At 35.9% G+C, this 21,475-nt stretch overlaps 1 protein-coding gene across 2 annotated transcripts in view; it reads right to left on the bottom strand.

Moving 5' to 3' along the window:
• Positions 1-21,475, bottom strand: part of LOC120423131 (cyclic nucleotide-gated cation channel subunit A) — a 308,588-nt gene that overhangs the window by 54,946 nt on the left and 232,167 nt on the right. For both annotated transcript variants that reach the window (XM_052708887.1, XM_039586812.2), the window contains 2 exons: positions 15,462-15,680; positions 11,045-11,207 (listed from right to left, as the gene is read on the bottom strand). In XM_052708887.1, the coding sequence (XP_052564847.1) occupies positions 11,045-11,207; positions 15,462-15,680 (382 nt within the window). The remainder of the gene's footprint in view (positions 1-11,044; positions 11,208-15,461; positions 15,681-21,475) is intronic.

The raw sequence follows: 21,475 nt of genomic DNA, 5'->3' as shown, positions 1-21,475 counted from the left end.
ATTATATGATTGAAGAAGTGCACTAGAAATCCTTCGAAAAAACTTGATTTTTTATTTACTGTGTTTACTTAAAAGTTAAGTTTATGTTTAAACAAATTAATATTGCTTATAATTTTGAAGAAATCAGTATACAAGATTTCCAAACACTTATTTTGGGTAATTTTCAGAATAACTGATTTTAATTTTCAAAATTATAATATTGCTGGATAAAATGTTTTAAAAATAATAATTCAAGTATAAATAAATAAAAATCTAAGCATATATGGTTTTTTTACAATATAAAACTCTTTAAATTATATTTGCCAAAATTCTATGAATGTTCAGTATATTTATCGTTGAATATATTTTGTAAATTAGGAGTCACAGCACCACAAAAATTGTTAATGATCAAAACTAAGTTTTTTTTATCAGGCGTTGTTTTTTTTTGCGATAGTATGGCCGTTGCAATTATTTTTCAAAGTTTATGTTTTTTTTAAACTTCAAAATTTTAAATCGCAAAAAAACAAATCTTCAATACAAAAAAAACTGCGCTAGCAACCAGGGAAAGTACTTCTGACAGAATCCTGATTACTTTGACAATTTGAATTGGATTTCCAACTGTCAAAGTCACCATCGGGCACGTTCTCGGGCACCTTTGGGCACCTTCGGACACATGTTCGGGCACATTTCTTTGCTTTGAAAGGTGCCCGAACATGTGCCCGAAGATGCCCAAAGGTGCCCGAGAACATGCCCGATGGTGCCCAGGGCTCTTTGATGAGAGTGGTTTTCCCCTTGCTTAAATACATAAATATTTTGGAAACTAATGGTTGCAACACTTTTTTCGTTAAATCGTTTTACCCCAATTCCCTTTGTCGTAAAGGGCTCATATTTGGCAAGAATTCATCTCATGTATAGACACACAAACGCTGAAAGTTTCATCCAAATCGGAGCATCTCGAAACGACATCTAAAACAAACCGAGCAAAATATACAAAAACTGCCTCTTGAGTTATTTCAAATTTGAGCAAGCTTTGAAATTTTTCCACCTAGAAATACGAATTTCACTTGAAGTGCCATGATATCTCGAAAATGGTTGGAGCAATTTAAATAAAACTTGGAGTGAAGACGTGCAAGATATATTCCATGTGGATAACGAAGTAGTGCTTTGAAATTTTGGTCAAATGGTTTAAAATAGAAATCTACATTTTTTGGCAAATTCAATCGTCCTCTAATACAAAGGCACTGACCGTGTTATCTCAACGGAACCAACTATGTTCCCCTTACCAGTAGTTCACCAAAAACGCCAACCAAAGCATTTAATTAGCCTCGTTCGTGCAGAAAGCAACCATTCCTGGCATTTCAGTCCTCTATCTATCCCGGAACATCCTTACGAGTCGCGGCTTTCTTCCAAAAAGTCCTAGAAATTGACTAGCCAAACATAAAACCATTGGCCACCAATTTGGAGAATCCCGACCAGAAGTATGCCGTCCTGGCGCACAGATAACCACACAGATGAAATGAAACTAGGACTAGCAAACGAACGATTCAGATGGCTCTATAACTCATTCTGGGAATGCCTTCGGGGCTATAAATAATTTCTTCGTACAGCTAATCGATTTGATAGTTCAATAAAAGTCTGATTGCGGATTCGAGGAATTTAGCACAGGATATGATTTCTTTCGATGAAAAAATCAGCAGGTTGATCAAAATACTGAAAATCATTATTTAAAAACAGAAGAGCAGCATCCCAAATTCATTCATTCACACATCGGAGCCAGACACATGAGAAATGAATGTCATTCCAACACCCGGTCCTGGCCGGACACGGCGACGTCTGAATGCCACCCACGAATTTCTGGCGTAATTAATGCTGACCAAGGCGACGCGTCGCATGGTCATCACCATCAGTAGGAGTCCGTCGCCAAGATTACTGCTAATTTCAGTGTGCTTTTTGCACGCCAAAGCTGTTGCAAATAGAGGGTGACGATTCTCGAGATTTTCAATTTCCCGGGAATCGAGAGTTGAACTTGGCAATTTCCCGGGAATTCCCGGGACCCGGGAGTTTTTTTACTACGCCAACAGTGTCAAAAATTTAAAATGAAAAGTAATAAATTTGTTTCTTTTAAATGAATTCAGTTACTGTTAATTCATACTAATTCTATGAAACGTTAATTTAAACAGCCTCATTGTTTTGAGGAACTATATAAAACTTTTGATTATTTTTTTTCTGAATCTGCAAAAACAAAATCGTTTCTTGAGTTTTTTAAGACTCAAAATTGTAGTTTAAAATATTTACGAATCTTAATTCGCACTGAGTGATTGTGAAACTTGTTATTAGATTTTTGTAAAACAATAACTAATATAGCTTATATATAATTTCCCACTATCGGGAATTTTGCAATATGATAAACAACGACTCAAAACAACAATTTAAATTGTTTTTTTTTTTAATTTTTTAGTTCAACATTAAATATTCATTGAAAAAAATATTTACAGTTATCAGGAAAACCCAAATGTTCACAAAAAACTAGATTGGATTGCTATGCTCAAGAGAAGATATGGAAATTGAACTTAACTTGAAAAAGCTTTTCCCTTTTACAAATAATTCGAAAAAATAATATTTGAAAATAAAACATTTGATTTCATACTTGGGGTGTAACTGCTAAATAATTTTTAAGGTAAATTTTTGGGTCCACCTTTTTTTGGCTTCTCTAAATTATAGTTATTGGAATTTTCGACAAGTTAAAATTTACACTTTCTGAATAAGAAGATTAGAGAAACATTGGTTTATTCGAACTTGAACATCAAACATTGGACATTCAATGTTCTAAACAATTTTGAATTTTTTAAATGTTTTTTTCTGATTAGTTTACATAATTTTGCTTCGATATTTATAAGTTTAAATTTCCCGGGAGTCTCGACCGAATTTCCCGGGAATCGAGAGGTCCAAAAATGGTCAATTTCCCGGGAAATTTTTCCCGGGAATTCCCGCTCGTCACCCTCTAGTTGCAAAGCAGTATACATAGATTTTTGAAGTTATCGTGTTTTTTTGGCCTTAAAAAAAATAATAGATGTTTTTTAGTCTTTCTAATATTGAATTATATTTTATTTCAAATCAGAGTATTTGATAGCAAAAAAACATCAAATTTTAATTTCAAAAGCAAAACGAAAACTAATAAAGTTTTGGTGAACAAGAAATAACATTTTGAGCACAAATGACAACTTTTATAAACAAAGACGAAGCTGATGATGATATTGAAGTTGAAGTTGTCAAGAATTAGGCTCAGTCAGCCATATCTGACTAACTGATTACCATTGATCTACATTTTACAAGCATCCTTCAAAGTTTTTTAATTTAACAACTAGAAATAGCAAATAACACGTCCACAAAACATTAAAAATTTGTATGCAACAAGACAACTGTCTCAAAAAAATGCTTTCGATGATGTGTATCCCTGAATCACAATTTCAGCTGAGGAGAAAAACTTTCACTCAGCACATATTCACAGCACACTACACACCCTCACGATTGATTGGATGCCGACACAAACTGCCAGTTCCATACGACCTCTGGTCTGAATTAAGCCACAAGAATAAGAAAAAGCAGTAGAAAAAAATCTGTCAGCTACCTTCGGGTCCAAAGAAATATTGCCACACACAAAAGGTCGTCGGTCGATATCGCTATGTGGAAAATGGGAAAAACCTATGAATGATTTATTACCCACGAGGGGTGGAGGTAAAAAGATGTAGAAACAAATTTTCTTCCGGTCAGTCTCCTAGTGGGAACCGGAAGGGGAAGCACCTTCAACGAATCATCCTATTGAAAGGCGAGCGGGGGATTCGTTTAGATTTGACCATGCTGATGCCAAACAAACTGGCAAAAACCGGTCACGGGATTGGCATCATGTCAACGCCCCCCATATTAGAGGGACATCAATCTGGGATTGAATGTGGGTAAAAAGGGACACCTCTGGCCGAGATGACGGTGTTTCTTTCGGTGTCAACCCGTCACTCGAACCCAACAGGAATCTAAATTGTTTCCGGTGAACCCTTTTGGTTCAACCTTACACGGCTAAAAAAATTGATGCAATTTTGTTGGAGGGAAATCATTCAAATTACCACATCATTTCTCACAGTGCCAATTTCCAAATCCTCCTTATGTGGGTGTGGGTGTGTGGGTTGAAAAATCCCTAACAAATCAGTGTACATTAAGGGGAAACTTTTTGACTTGGTAATGGTGGCGGTGCCCAATCCGGAGAAGTTTGGGCTACCGATCATCGGCATCAGTCTGGGAAAGTTACGCTCGGAACGTGTGTGCACGTGCTTGCGTGCGTTCGTTCACGTATGGTTTCGAGTGTGGCATCGCTCGGACTTTGAAACTTAATCCATTCACGTTTGAAGTAGGTGTTGAATTTCACAGGGATAAATCTGATACATCAAAACAAGAAGAAGCATCTTAATTTTTCTAGAACAAAGCAAATTATGTTTGGCTAACTAAAAACAATTCCAAGTTTAATTTTTTTTTTCACTAATAACGCCGTTGCTGATATTTTTTGAAGTTTATGTCCCTCGGCTATGACCAAAGTGGGGGGGGGGGGGGGAGTGGAGGGGTTGATAAAACTTAAATTTTCATTTAAATTTTGAAGTTTTTCGAAACTTTTTTTTGCCTTCTGATTACAGTTATGCCTCGGTTTTGCACTGCCCCGGTTTTGATTCGTTCAGCTGCCTCAGTTAAGCACGGTTCAACTTATGGGATTTTGGCTATATGGGAGACATTGGCTATAATCATATGAAAAACAAGCCTTACCCGACAAACTTCGTCTTGACTTTTTTTTGTTTCTTGACGTTTTTTGCTTTTTTTTCAGCCTCCTGTGATCAAAATTTGATTTTACGTAAATTTTCCCATACAATCTGTAGATGCTCCGGAATCGATCCCAGAGTGGCCAAAGTGTCATTTTTTAGCATATAAACCTTCCAAAAAACGCCTCGATCTGTCGTTCCGTGTTCAACTGATTCGCGTTCGAACAAAACCATCGAAATTTTTTATATATGTAGAAGATCATGCAAACATCAAAAATTTTTAGTGTTTTGGAATCGGGATGATGGCAGCTATCAATTTCAATTATAATTACATGAAAATATTCACAAAAATACGTATTTTTCCTGTGTTTTAAAAATGCCATGTTTCTCGAAAAATAAAAAAAAAATTTATTGCAATTTGGGTATCGAATGATCTGATTTTTTCGTAAAATTCGAATGTTATAACAATTTTTTTGAAAATACTCTAAATTTTCACAAAACTACGTATTTTCAAAAAAAATCACTAAATTTTAGTTTTTCAAAATATGGGTATCAAACAATCGGAATTTTGTTATACATTTCGAATGTAATAAAAACATTTTTTGAGTATTTTTCCATACATCTCGAATGTAAAGATTACTTTTTTTTAATTCTCAAAATTTTCACAAAACTACGTATTGTCGAAAAAATACTCAATATTTCAGTTTGGACAATATGGATATCAATCGATCAGGATTTTTTCATACATTTCGAATGTTATTACAGCTACATTTTTTGAAAATACTCGAAAACATTTTTTAAAAATGTTGTTATTACATTCGAAATGTATGAAAAAAAATTCCGATCATTTGATACCCATATCGTGCAAACTGAAAATTTGAGTATTTTTTCGAAAATACGTAGTTTTGTGAAAATTTTGAGTATTTTCAAAAAATGTTGGTTTTACATTCGAAATGCATGAACATATTCCGCTCATACGTATTTTTGTAAAAAAAAATCATGTAGTTATAATTGCAATGGGACCATTCACAAACCATTTGGACACTTTCGAAATCTTAACCCCCCCCCCCCCCCCTGTGGACACAATTTTTTGAAAATACTCAAAATTTCCACAAAACTATGTATTATCGATAAAATAATCAAAATTTCATTTCTTACAATATTGCTCGGGATTTTTTCATATATTTCGAATGTTATTAAAGCTACATTTTTCGAAAATACTCGAAAATATTTTTTTAAAAATGTTGTTATTACATTCGAAATGTATGAAAAAAATATCCGATCATTTGATACCCATATCGTGCAAACTGAAAATTTGAGTATTTTTTCGAAAATACGTAGTTTTGTGAAAATTTTGAGTATTTTCAAAAAATGTTGGTTTTACATTCGAAATGCATGAACAAATTCCGCTCATACGTATTTTTGTAAAAAAAAATCATGTAGTTATAATTGCAATGGGACCATTCACAAACCACGTGGACACTTTCGAAATCTCAACCCCCCCCCCCCCCTGTGGACAATTGTCCATACAAAAAAAAAGTTTCTGTATGGAGCATGGACAATCGCCATACCCCCCCCCCCCTAAAATGTCCACGTGGTTTATGGATGGTCCCAATGGAGAGCTGGCATCATCCCGATTTCAAAACACTATAACTTTTTGATGTTTGCATGATTTTTCACACGATTATACCCCATGTCTCCCATATAGCCAACATCCCATAAGCTGTGTGCTTCAGTAATGCACGCCTCGGTGGTGCTAAACTGAGGCATGACTGTATTCAGTCCGACTTTGAAGGGGGGGAAGGAGGGGGGGGGGCATACACTTTTGAAAAATGTTTGCAACGGCCTAAGTAGTTTTCCAAAATATGCCACATTATTCATTTTTTTTCTATTCTGCTATAACTTTGTGAGCGCCTGATACCAAAAAAATGCGCCTATTACCTACAATCTATAAATCTAAAAAACAAAAATCATCCTATTGTGAGTTTCCAAAAAGCATTGAAATGAAGACCTCTTTTTTTTTCAGAAAATCTCGGGTTTGATGATTTTGCTTGTTTCATGTGACGTTGCCAATATTTTGAAAATAGTATATTTTTTGGGTTCAACTTCAATCATGTTTTTAACAATATTCTCTTTCTTTTTTTGTCAAAATAAGTAGGTATGCAGTAATTTCTATTATGTCCGCGATTATGTTTGACTCACTTTGTTGTGAGTACAAAAACCATTGGCTTAAGGAGTTACATACGTGTAGAAAATCACAAAATCATCAGCATATATATCAGCAATTCTTAAAAAAAAAATTTTTTACGTAGCAATTCAGGATTGAATTTAAGAGAATTTCGATATTCTGAGCACTTTCAGAGCTTTAAAAACATATGTTTTCATTTTTGAGAAGTTAATTTAGCATTTTAGGGTCAAAAGTTACAGCTATTTAAAGACGCAAGTTTTTAACTAAAATATCTCGAAACAGCGCAAACCATATTTTATGTGCTAGTTTTTTATTTATTTTTTTCCTTTTCTACTATATTAGGGTAAATGAGCTCAAGTATGACTCCAAATACGCTCCAAAGTTATCTGGAAATACATAAACCAAGATTCATTTGATAAATTATCGTGTTTGTTTATAGAATTATCATTCATGAATTACTTACTATTAAAAAAAAACCTACCATCAACACATACCATTTTGAGACTGTCAAGTTTTCGTGTAAGCAATTCAATCACTCACTTGATCTTGAGTAATCATGCTATGTACACAATAAAAGTGATAAAATCACCGAAAACAAACAAAACACTTGCCTACTTATGTGTTATTACCCACTTTGCTCTCGCTGCGATGTGCATCCAGAGTGTGCTCCTCCCATCGAACACAGATGACAGAGTCTAAAATCCTCTTCCACCCAATTTCGAACCCCTTTTCCGTGTTCAACATCAATCTTTCCGGCTAGACACATATTCCAACAATGGAGTTTCTCACACACACACACACATACGTTGACGACGGTCCCGGAACCGAAGGGAAAACACACAAGTACATTATTGAATGGCTTGTCGATGGTTTATGGCGTAGTTCCAGAAGCTGTCACGACACACAGCCCTCACCTTGGTGTAAAGTCCTAGAGCTTCGAACCAGCAGTGTTGCCAAGCTTGGAGCGCGTCGTGGCAAGAGAAGCGTTGGAAAAAATGGAAGTGGCAGCACAAAATGAGCAAAAGCTCCGACAACGTGACCTCAGCAGCATCCCCACTTTGTAAGGACGACTCCAGCGCTGTGCCTCTCTCACACAGCCGGGTAACAGAATGGAACCATTCAAGGGCGATGAAGATTCGTCTTCTTTTTTATTTGTTATTTTTCCTCCCGTGTGAAGCGGGGGTGTTGATGGGAAACTTGTAGCATACAAGTCGTTTGCATTATTGTGGAGCATTCTTTTGCTTATGGAGATTAACGTGCACTGGAAGCCAGGGATCGTTTTTTTTTCTAAATTTTATTTCGAAATGTTTTTCTCCAACTTTTGCCTTAAACTCAAACTAAATATCCCGAAGAAATTTACATTTAAGATTTCCACCAAATTTTACAAAGTTTCACCTTCCGTAGACCAAGAAGCAGAATCTTACCGTGAGAACCCTAACCCAAAAGAAAAAAAATATGGTCGGAAGTTTGAGCAAAGTTACACCTGACGCGTGAATACGAGAGCTACATCTCTAGAATAGCGCTGCTCGCAACGCAATAAACGCAACGGCACACGAACGTGACGTGCCCGGGCGGTGGAAAAATTGTTTATGGAGAGGTTAGTCGAGCGGAACAGGAAAAAGTAACATTATTTTTTCCCATCACTTCTCCATAATGGCATAAGATGCGAAGGATTCTCCGAGTGGTGAACAAAAAGCGTGGCATTTAGGTGTCTTTCAAGAAAACTTCGTTTCTGCTTAACAACTTTGTAGAACATTGTTACACTCTGAAAAATAATTAACTCAAAGCAAAGTTAGAAAAAACAAGAAATTTTAGATTGAAATTTTTTGTTTTGAATGAAAAATTACCTACCTTGGTTGTTCTGAATGTAAAATGACCCTTCTAATTTATTTCAGATTCGAAAAGTACATTAAATATCCCATAAAATGGCATGTTCCAAAAAAAAAAATACAATTAAGTTATGAAAAATGGCAGAATTAAAAAAAAAAATAGTGTTTTTTTTTCGATGAAAATTACATTTTTTCAGAATTCTGAGTACGCCATCAAATCGAGCGTCCAATTTCACATAAAAGCCATTTGTCCAATTTCACATAAAAGACCATTTGACACCAAATTTCCATCTCATTCCCGTTTTAGGCTGCAAATTATAGAAAATCATGTATTTTTTGGCATGTTCAAAAATGGCAGGGGTCGTACAGCCCTTCCGTCACGAGATATCAACTAATGGACCTCGAATTCGTGATCAGGGCCACAAATTACCTTTAAGTCCAAAAAGCTATGTGAGTTGGTAGAAAATTATCCTGTTGCAACTTTTTTGCACTTATGCTTTGTTTTATTTTTCTTAAAAAATATTTTTCATGCAAAATGTGTATGCAAGTTTCTATGAAGACTTTATTTATCCTCATCAAATCATAGAAATTTCTCATTTTTCTAAATGTTTTAAGACAACATCCATACTCGAATGTGGATCCAACGAGGAAATTCCAAAAAGCTACACAGATAAAAAATTATGGTAATATTCATCAGGAAATGATGACAGATTTTGTGTCGAAAAAATGTGTGATATTTCATCAGGTATTGGTGATTTTTCATCATATTTAGGTGAATTTTCATCATATTTTGGTGAATTTTGTTCAGGTTCACATTTTTACAAATTTTTTATGTAATATTACTCAAAAAAGTTGTAATATTTAACCTACCAAATTTTCAACCTTCCAAAATTCAACTTTTTTTTCAAACAGTTATAAATTGTGTAAATTTGGAAGGTGTATTATTGGAAGGTTGAATATTATTAATGTAATTTTACTTCAATTTAGACTGAAAAAGTGACATTTCACATTTTAAAAGGCAAAAATTACACACTGTATTGCGTGTTTAAGTGAACAAATTTATATTCAAGTGTTATTTACTTGTTAGTATTCTTATGATAATAAAATAAGTGTTGAGACGTGGGTATTATAATCTTGAAATTATTTCGGAAAAAATCCTTTACAAAAAAAGTTACTTTTCTCCCTGATCACGAATCCGAGGTACGTTTTTTGATACCTCGTGACAGGGGGGCGGTACGACCACTTCGATTTTTGAACATGCGTAAAAAGACATGTTTTTCAATAATTTGCAGCCTGAAAACGTGCTGGGATGGAAATTTGGTGTCAAAGAATTGTACTTTTCGAATCTGCACAGTGAAAAATTGTGTAAATTTGGATTGGTTAATTTCGGAAGATTGAATATTACTTCTTTAATGATGTAATTTCACTTCAATTTAGACTGAAAAAGTGGCATTACACCAGAAAAGTTGTAAAATTACACATTTTCAGAGGTAAAATTACACTTTTTTTTACATAAAAAATGTACCCCTTCCCAGTTGTAATATTACCATGATTTTTGTGATTTATAGTAGCTGATTCAACTTCTGCAAACTGTTATGCAAATCAGTAATTACTAAGAGTCTGTTTCCCAACCATGATTGCGGGTACAGTTAACCTTCCACGACGGTTTATATAACCTCAATATGTTCACATAACTCCTTCAACGTTTCCTTCCAGCAACTTGTAACCTTCTGTACAAATTGCGTCATGACTGAAGTTTTTTATTATCTCTTTCAGTTGCACCAGTTGAGTTGTGCGTTACGTTTTCAAAGAAAAAGTAATGTCTTAGAGCAAGCAAGGACTTTTGTCTGGTCCACCCACCCCCTTCATCACCGGTTATTGATGGAAGCTGTAATGTCGACGACAAGTATTCGTGAAAACAAGCAAAGGAAATGAGCGGAAAATCACCAGCTTACCAGCCACGGGGGATAAAATGAGGATAATTTATGTACGGTTTGGCACCTTCCCGCGTGATCGATTTAAAATCGATTCCCGGCCTGGGAGGAGGCAAGATTGATGCTCCAGACGAAAGAGCATTTGTTTAACTTAGGATGGAGGAAATTTAATAATGTTTTGCGCAATGTTTCTAGTTTCTTGAAAAACAATATGAAAATTAACAGTAAATGTTTTTAAATGTTAAAAATCAATCAATTTTAAAACTCAGTATAGAAGTCAAGTTGGCTTTTGCGATCCCTCCCAGCTGTACTTACCCTCATGACAATGCACTAACGTGTCGGCTAAGTATATAAAATCACATAAATAGTCTAAGGTCCACCAGAGTGCCGGCGCCTGGCGGTTGATCTCCCAGAACACGGCACGTCCTATCACAAACACTATATTGTACAGTACGGCTAGCGACACCACCGACAGCCACTGGAAGAAGAAGAAAAAAAAGAGACAAAGACAGAGACAAGACATGGTATTAGATATCTGGACAACGTCTTTCTTCAGGACATGCCCGGAGAGTGTAACTAATGGATTACCGGACGGAAGTGGACATTGATTTTATGAAAAAAAAGAGGAAATAAAATGTACTGAGGATATACTCTGTAACACTAGAGATTTGTGGAGGGGATGAGTACCACATATTGCATCGACTGGATTAAGTGATGGAACGGCATGATTGATTGAAGTATATCCAGTTTAGTGAGGAGATGAAGGAAGGGATTTGGGTGCGATCAGTAAAAGGTCGATGGTTCGTTCAAGGCCAAGTTGAGAATCTTCAAAAGGAGAGCTGACTAGACCAGAATACATAGAAAGACGATAACTTTTGTTACTGAACATTGAACAACAATCATTTTTGCAACAATTGTAAACAGACTTAACTTTTCTTAATTTGTTATTTGTATTTTAAATGACTCAATATTTTCCAACTCAGTTTTTAATTGCCATCATTATAAAATCAATAAAATGTTAAAGGCCTCCCCCATGTTTTGCTGCGGTCACCCGGTTCATCACACCACGGTGACAAGTTGTCTCCAGCGTGATAAATCACAACCTTGGTTCTGCGGTTCGCACACAACCAGCCAGCCGTATCAGGGGTAATTAAAATGTCAAATCGCTCTCCCTCAATTATGATTAATTTGGCAACTATCGCCCCCCTCTCTCTCTCCTAGTGACAGTGCGTGCTTATCGCATCTTCAAAGCGCTTCATTTTCACACTGCGGTGCCAAATGCCGGCTTGGAGCTTGTTGTGACGATTGCTTTCGGGAGATTGCCGACCTAAGATAAGTCGGATATAAATCTTCTGGCGCGAGGAAATTATGCTCAGTTTGCCTTTGGATGATGAGTCCGCGGGAGGTCAAGGTGGCGATGATCTCGGCTTTAAAGTTGATAATCTTAGCTTCTGTATTCGTATTAACTTGATGGATCTGTTTATTTATGGAGAAAATGGGAGAAATTGGGCTTATTTGGTTAAAGTTTAGTGGATCCCAAGTGGGTCTACCACAGACCTGGAATTTAAATCAATTTGCTTTTATTTTTTCACTGTTGTAAACCCTAATCAAATGGTTCCTTTCTCAAGATTTCTTGAAGGATTTGATGTGGGAAACAACCGGTCCGTACTCGATTATACGATGTCTTCGCCAAAACTTCACAATGGATAATCGAATCATGATTTTTTTTTACTATATTTGGTTCTCTGACTTAAAAAAAGACTCAAAAATGTTCCAAAGTTATCTGGTTGTGTGTAATACAAATTAAAAAAAACAAATTTCAAGTCTAATTTGGAACCAAATCACAACATGCTTCACGCATCGAAAAATTACAGAATATCAATGCACAAGCAAAAAAACCCCAGCCCTTATTTTTGTTTGTTTTTTTTTATTTGTTATTTGTTCGATTTCTTATATCAAGACAAGCCATTTTGCATCATTACTTTTTTCATACAAGTCCCCTTACCAATTTGGGAGCTGGCCATTAAAAAGTGCAATGAAAATCTGTATCTCGAGAATGTTTGATCGATTTGGTGTCTTCGGCAAAGTTATAAGTTCTGATTAGGACTACGGTTCAGACTCAAATATCCGAAGGAATTAATGATTTAATGAAGACATAGGAAAATGAAAAAAAAAACACTTCGGGTAATCGATTCTTCGAGTAATCGAACCACGATTTTTTTTTCGATGTCTAGTTTTTGATTGTCGAGATTGAATATGATCTCAACACTACTCTACACTGAAATAAAAAAAAGTACCAAATTCCCAAATTCTAGGAATTTTGCCACTTTTCCTTATTTAGTAATCGGGTTTTTTGGACTTAATAAGGAAAGGAGGCAAAATTCGTAGAATTTAGGAATTTGGTACTTTTTTTTAATTTCAGTGTAAAGTGACTTAGAATGTTTAAATCCAAGATGGCGGCCAAAAGAGTGGTGATGAAAAATTTTAAACAATTATTTTGTACTTTTATAGACAATAAACTATTGAAATTTTACTTACATGAAGTCGTAGAATTAAAATTTGATGTTAAAGCAAGACAAAAAAATGTTTCCGTCGGATAATCGAACTTCGGATAATCGAAACCACAGATAATCGAAGCTTTGAACAATCGAGTCTTGACTTTATTTGTTTTTTTAAATATTTTATAAACCAAAAAAAACTCGATGTCAAGACCCCATCGATTTTTTCATAATTCGATATCTAATTTATTTTTAAAAGGTCATTTATGCTATTGCGTTTCATATGTTTATAGGAACTTTATGTTTTTTTTAACTCTGGATATGCACATCAAAAACCAATCAAATTTATTTTTTTCTAATTTCATGTGATAAACACAGGGATAAAAAAAACTCATTTAAAATATCAAATTTAATCCTTAATCCGGAAATACTTTCGTAGAATTCACATGAATGTACCGTTTTTGAGTAATAGCCAGTTTTATGTTAAATTAATCAACAAAATTTACATTGTTTTTTTTTTTCAAAAATTGTGTCCGTCCTTGTCCATTTAAAAAAAAAATATAAGACAGGCTAAGCAAATTCTTTACCATTTTTTTTGGGACATTATTAATTTGACCTTTGATTACTGAGATATGGCTTTGCACAGAATAAATATTACCAAAAATGAGTTTACCAGTTCTGCATTGTTTCAATGTTGCCAAGCTGTGTGGCTGTGAGGTTACGGTTTTCGCCTTGTAAGCGGAAGGTGATGGGTTCGATTCCTGTCTAGCTTGCCAAAGTCAGATCCTTTCAAAGAATTAATCTGCTCACTTGGAATAGTGACCGGTTTGGGATGGGTTTCGACTAGCGGCGTGCTAGGTTTTCAAACCAGAGGTTGTGAGTTCGATTCTCTTACCGGAATGATGATGGATTAATAAAAAAGTGAAACATGTGTGAAATTTTCGCAACTCTTTGGAAAAAATATTAACGGATTTTAAAAATCATGACTAACATTTTAAAATGGCTATGATTATATTGGTTAGCCTTATTTTACTGTTCGTCGTGATAAAAAAAATCAGAAAATATTTTTCAAAAAGTTGAGAAAACTTCCAACGAATAAAAATTAAGGATCAATTGGGAAAAAACTATTTTTTCGAATGGAATTCATTTTCATTTAAATTGGTGAAACAAAATTTGTAATGGCCTTATTAATTTGAATGCTTAGAAAAATGTCAAGAACAATAAAAGACTGACATCTTGATTCAATCAGAGTCTTCTCTGAAATCTTATAAGCCTGGTCTTGATAGATTCTTTTATTAGTTTCCTAGCAATAGTGACCCATTCCCGAGCAGACGGAAATAACTTGGGAATAACATTTTTTGATATTTGAAAATACTAGGCCAATAACATTTTCTGTTATTTATAACAAGATTTGTTATTCGTCGTAATGATTTTTTTGTTATTGAATTGTTATTGTAATAACAGACTAATAACATTTTTAGTTATTCTTCGAACAAATCTTTGTTTTTATTTTTTGTTATTTTAACAACTAATCCGATCATCCCAATAACAGTTGGAGTTATTCTTCCATAACACATAATGTTATTCCCAAGTTGTTTTGGCTTTCAACCAATATCAGACCAATAACAATTTTTGTTATGATAACATAAACTGTTATTAAACACTTATGCAAAAAATGATTTTTCAAGAAGATTCCATAACACTTTCTGTTATTTTAACAATATTTGTTATTAAAATGGCATAGTTTTGTTATTACCGTCTGCCCGGGTTTCAACGTAGATGCCAAATGGACCAATACAAAGGAGACGATGTGCAAATTGACAGCAACAATAAATGAGTCAAGATAAGATCTATCTAAACCGTCTAATCTCTCCAGGCTCCACCAGAGTGATGAAATGCCAGCAGTTAAAGTGATTGACCATCGTCTTGGTTCAGAGTGGTAAACCGTTTACGACCAGCTAAAGTGAGAGCTTTCGGTGGATAATTGGGTCTGCATTTGACATCAAGTCCCTGGCACTTTCACATTGTAGGTCATGGGCAAGCACCAGCCACTCAATCCTGGCGGGTTGTCGGTTTCGGTTGGGTTAACCCGAATCACAAAGTTTTAATTGGATAGCATGGGGATGAATTAATTTCTCTAATCACTAAATTTGCGCTAAGCACCTACGCACGCGGTCTTCTCTAATTGAATGTTCTGTTTGTGCTTAATTGAATCGAGCGGCGGCGAAACTTACCCGGTAATGTGAGGGCAGGGACGGATCGACGGACAGCCGGCTGCAGGTTCCGTCCGAGGGCAGCGCCTGGGCTGTCTGGTGCAGCCGGGTGTCCGAGGCGGTCGTGGAGGAAAACTTGTCCAGGAACTGGTCGGGGGGCTTCGAGCGGCCCCGTTTGCTGAGCCGATGCCGGAACGCGTTCAGCCACCGTCGTAACGAGCGTCGACCGCCGGAAGATTCCTGCAAAACGAGTACGGAGAAAGGAAGGACAAATAATTAAAATCTATTTGTAATGCATTGCAAATTCTCCCCGGGAACAAGGCGGAAGGTCAAAAGGTACGGTCAGCAATTCGCAATCATCGAGGAAAAACCAATGGAAAATGCATTTTCCACTCCACCTTCACCCCCTCAGCTATTGAACGTCGTCTTCGATTGATGCTATCGGTTTTCAACGTGAAAACCGAATCTCGGGAAAGTACACAAGACAGCACACGGTCGTAAATCGAGAAGCCCTGTGGGGAGTTCAGAAGAATTGGAAAAAAATGCTGGCTCAATGCCAAAGCAAAGGGATTGGTTTCATCCCAGGGCAATCCGTTGGGCCGATTTCCCTTTATTGTGTCTGGCAGTTTGAAACGGAAGAACTGTGTGGTAGAAAACTATGAAAAACTCGCTTTGATATGGATATCACACAGAACAGTTTTGGCGGGAGAACAGTGAAACGGTTTGCTCAATGTTTGGAATTAAGGAAGTGTTGATATTATGTCGTCGCTTGTGTGATATCTTGTGACACGTCTGCTGTGAAAAAATAGGACAAATTTTATTTCAATTTGCCATTTGGCCTGCATTTTGTACTACCAGCAATGAGCAAACTTTCTGAAAATTTACGATTCATTATCAAGGATTAAACAAACTCTCAAGTGGATTGCCAGCTTGACAATCTTAGGCAAACTTTGAAGCTACACTGTTGCTCCCTTGTTCGCTGCAAAACTTTCCCAAGACCATCATTAAAAAGAAAACTTTCAATGGTTCAAACTGCTCAGTTCGTCCCACTATAATGACTTTAATGAGACTGGTGGGGGGACAACCTTACAGTTTACTACGCTGCTGGAAGTTAGTGTGGCAATGGGGCGTTGATTTGCGTCCCAATTAAAAGTTTACTCAAGCTACTTAAAAGTGGCAAAAGTGCGTAGAGAATAGAATCCAACGAGAAAATTCAGTCATTTAAGCATCTGTTTCAACATTCACATACATCCAGTGTTGGGTGAAAGTGAAACTTTCGTCAATCCAATTCACCCTAATGGCACATCGAGACGACAATCATGCCAGTTTGGCTAACAAATTTGAGTGAGCTCTGCTCTGCACTCGATGAGTCAATGAGTTGGCTCATTGACTGCTGATGGTGATGCCGGGATCGGCTGCGAGCAAATTGTTATTGGGTCAATTAGCTCCGGGATAGATTGAAATAACAAATTAAGTGTCGTGCTGGGGTGAAGGTTTTTTGTTGGGAATTGAGGAGCCATGGTGCGAGGGAAAATCGATAGTGAAAAAGTGTTAGTAGAGTGTTATTTGAATCGTTCTAATCCAATTATATCTGTTCCAAAGTTAAATAAAGTTAATTTTTTGACAAAGAACTTTGTCCTAAGGTTTCTATACGGGGTGTTAATCCAAAATTTTCGCGAAGCGAAAACGTTACGTGACGAATTCCCCTCTCGGCAAATTTCCCCTCTTTTTGGTGCACGCTGGTTGGATGAGCGAACGTTTCCCAATCAGTCAATCGAGAGACGTGAGATTGATGTATCTAAAATCACCCCCACTCCATCTCGTAATTTTCGGATCGTCGACGAGCCAACAAAACTCGGCTCGGTCGGTCCCGAAAATTCATTCTTTTGCTGGACGTCGACGAGAACACATCAGAAGCAGATGGCCTGGTGGCCCGGTAACAGACGGCCTGGAGGTCCGGGAGCAGATGGCTTGGAGGCAAGGACCAGCTAAGACATGCCAGTCGCGGGAGTCGATCATTGGAACTGGCCAACACCTGGACTGGAGTGGCCGGAGGCCCCGCGGATGTTCCGATGGGGGGACATTTGCTGGACCGTAAGAATTGGGGCAATATGGGTATCAAACTTTATGGTTTTTGATACTGGACATGAAATTTGACATTAACATTGAATTCAGAAACCAAGCTATGTTGCACCTAAAGTCATTTGCATCCTGTACAAAAACGGATCGTTTTTGATTGAGTATTTACGACTGCTAAGCCGAAAACAGCCATATTAACTGTCCCAGTCGAGATAAACGAGTACGTAGTTGATCATGGCGAGTATTGCTAGCATCAACTTCTACCAAAACATTAACATTGAATTCGGAAACCAAGCTATGTTGCACCTAAAGTCATTTGCATCCTGTACAAAAACGGATCGTTTTTGATTGAGTATTTACGACTGCTAAGCCGAAAACAGCCATATTAACTGTCCCAGTCGAGATAAACGAGTACGTAAGAGTTTGGACAATATGGGTATCAAACTTTATGATTTTTTAAACTGGACATAAAAAGTTGCATTTGGCCATTATCTGAAGTTAAGCAGTTAAAATAAATTGCTTATTAGGCAGGAAGTAATAAATAGATTACTGCGATGCACATTTTTTTGTGCCGCTGCGAAAATCTGTTTCTGGAAATTTAGAATAACTATCCCGTAATTAATTAGAGCCCTGTAAAGGGCAGTTCTAATGTCTGCTGTTCAAATTTCCTTTACTGCCGCCGATTGCTTGCAACAGCCTTGCAAAAACATTCCCGCATCTTGGTAACTTTCGAGTGGTGAAGAAAAGTCAATTGATTTCATCTCGATTTCTATTTCAGCTCCACTTGCAATTTCCGTCCCGTTAGTTCGATAGGACGTTAATTATAAGGGAATCTTGGGGAAATTTGGACCGGACATTCTAATCGAAAATTTCAACAATCATCTTGCAAAGTTCTTTGTCATACTGGTCATGTGTAACATAACCACCTGCACCTTTTTTTAGTGAGAAAAAATAAAATAGGTGTGAAAAAATAATATCCATTTCATGAATCTGGAAAAAATGTAAAAAACCAACACTGGTAAAAGTGCAAAATAAAGATATTGTTTTTATAAGTTCTTGCTGCTCAAATGCAAATCATTTTAATTCAATAGCTTTTTTAATTCTATTGCATCACTCAAATGGATGATGTGGATTCCCGCTTTTTTGTATTTCCTCATTTAATTATTTTCAATAGTGGATGATAAAATAACAAAGCTATATTGATAATACCATTACACCTGGTCAGTGTATTATAAATTAATCCAACCATTGAAAACTTCCTTCCTGCCGTGAAATGTGTGAAAACAGTGAGTTGATTTATATAATGAAAGTGATTCCTGAAATCATGAAACTGTATTGTTTAATCGTCAATTTGATGAATTGTTCTGTGAATCGTTTAGTACAAGAGCAAGTTGTCAGCTCCACAGTAATGTAAAAGATTCAACGGAAACTCAATAAACACACATTTCCAGCGGAATAAATGACTTCCATCGAATAATCCAGATTGCTTCCAGTTCCACAAAACAATTTCAACGATTCCTCGCACGTTTCGAGGTAAACTTTAGCAGATCAATTCCGCAAAACCTTCGCTCATGCCCACATATGCAAAGTAGAAACCCCATCCACTCCTCATCATTGAGAAGCCGGTGCAAACATAATGGATTGGTGAACCCTTTCGCTCTTGAACTTGACAAACACCTCCAGTTTTACCTGGCAGACCTTGGCGAGGCCCGTCAATAAAACCCGCCGTCATCGTAACGCGATACCCGACACTGTCAACTTCAACGCAGAAAAAAAAGTCGAACGAGACGACACCACCCGCATATTGATTCCATTATCGGCCAGTCACGTACTTCGGTTTTCTTAAGCCAACAACTCGCGCCACGTCACATCAGAGTACTCAATTTGATCGGTTTCCATTTGTGTGATAAACGGTCGCGTGCGATTAATTTGTGGTCATCGTTAAAAACCCTTTGCGAACCGGAGTCTTCAAAATCATTTTTTTATCAAACAAAAATATATTAGACGAATTATCGACCACTCAACATTGCCAGCATTATTCTTCAAAAAATCAAGTCTTCAAAAATAATCTGAAAATTCCGCCCCGAAAGGGCTCCCGCCGAGCACGTTCTGCTGCGGACCACCAGCTCAGCTCCACGGTTCTGGCCAACTCATCGTTGCTGCGGGCACCACCGGCTGCGATAAACCAAACTGTCGTCCCGCTCAAGGAAAAGTGCGTGACATTTTGCGCTCTTCCCGAAACTTGAGTCACCTTGCACTGGCTATCTTGCGTGGTTCAGGGTCGTCGGTGTTATTTAACTTGGTGATGTTTGGCTTTGTCGGATGCTATTCCGGGTGAAACTGGATCTACGTTTTTTGTCTCAATTGTAAGAAATGTAATTCTAAACCGTAAGATTTAAAAAAAATATTTTTTCTGATGGCAGTAACTGTTCGCGTAAATGTCCCATATGCATTTTTATCGCTTTTGAGTTTTTGATGCAGTTTGGCTCAAAATCATGTGCTCTTTCAGAAAAGCCTAAAACATCCAGTACTGTGAATCAGGTTTTTCGCGAAAACTTAACACGTAGCCTTATGTGTGGGACAAACTTGACTTGCGTTTTTATCAGTTTGCTGTTTTTTTCATTTTTATGGGAACATGGGCATAATAAATTAATGAAAACTTATATTAAACATTAAATTATCAATGTATTAGAACTGAAGTGAAATCGATAACATTAAATTTATTTTTCTAATACTTTCCTCAATATTTTTTCCAAGGGTATCCAGAAGAATTTATTACTTGCCAGTCTGCCAATTAATTACTCAAATTACCGGGTCAAGATAATTAATTACTGTAATTACTTTTCACTTCAATAAAAAAATATTGATAAATATATAAAATATACTTTATTTATTCCTTTAATGACTCTAAACGAATTATTACAATAGCTCTATTCAAAATAAAAATTCTGTAAATCACTGAAAATTCAAATTGTTCGAAATTTTCAATTGTGCTAGTTTAATATTGTTCACAAATATGATTTATGTGAAATTCGACATTCATTATTATTGAAAGAGCAGAAAATTTCACAATAATTTCAATTTAATATACATTGTAAATCGAATCTATAATTTTCGAGGAGGTATCGTGAGTTGAGATATGAGGACTAATTAACAAATATCTCTATATTTAAACATAAAGAAAATAAAATAGAAATAAAAATTACTAGACGTGGTTTAAACATACCAGAAGAAATGTTTTGTAGTAATTCCTATAGCTAAATGTAGATTTCCTATAGCTAAATTCTGAAGAAAACTTTGTTTTGTTTTCGCAAACAAATAAATCGTGGGGTACTCTTTAACGAAATTTCACAAATTTAAAAATATTTTTAACAGATTCAATCATGCTCAAAATGACTATCAACGCGCTAAACTTTATTTTATAATGTGTCGAATTCCATTGAACTATGAAGATATTTAAAAAATTCGACCACCTGATTTTTCAAGTCATACATAAACTTTAAAACAAAATTGCAACTTCCTAAATTAACGGTGAAATTTTTGATTCCAAATTTTATTCTACATCATGAATTGATGTTATAAATTCAACTTTCAGTGATAAAAAGTCAAATGAAAAATCGGATTTTTCTTTCACGGCGCCTTACACCAGAAGCGTAAAGACCAAATTTCATCCAAATAAAAAAATAGCAAAATTCAACAAATAGAAAAACAAAAATGCGAAAAAAAGTGATTTACAAGCTTCAGCTTTTGGATGGTAGCCGATTTGAGAAGTTATAATTAATATAAATAATTATTTTAAAAGTGCGTTTAAAGATACCTCATATAATGCATGGATAGATTCAAAAATGATTGATTATAATTTTATTCGGAATTTCAATAAGTTTCATTTTTAAAATTGAAAATTTGTCTCAGAAACAACAAATTTTGAAATAAGACCAAAATATATTAAAAATATA

The sequence above is a fragment of the Culex pipiens genome, chromosome 2 (assembly GCF_016801865.2).
Source record: "Culex pipiens pallens isolate TS chromosome 2, TS_CPP_V2, whole genome shotgun sequence".
In the NCBI taxonomy this organism is placed as follows: Eukaryota; Metazoa; Arthropoda; class Insecta; order Diptera; family Culicidae; genus Culex; species Culex pipiens.
Note: the sequence above shows the minus strand (reverse complement) of the source record. Positions and strands in the feature narration are given on the sequence as shown.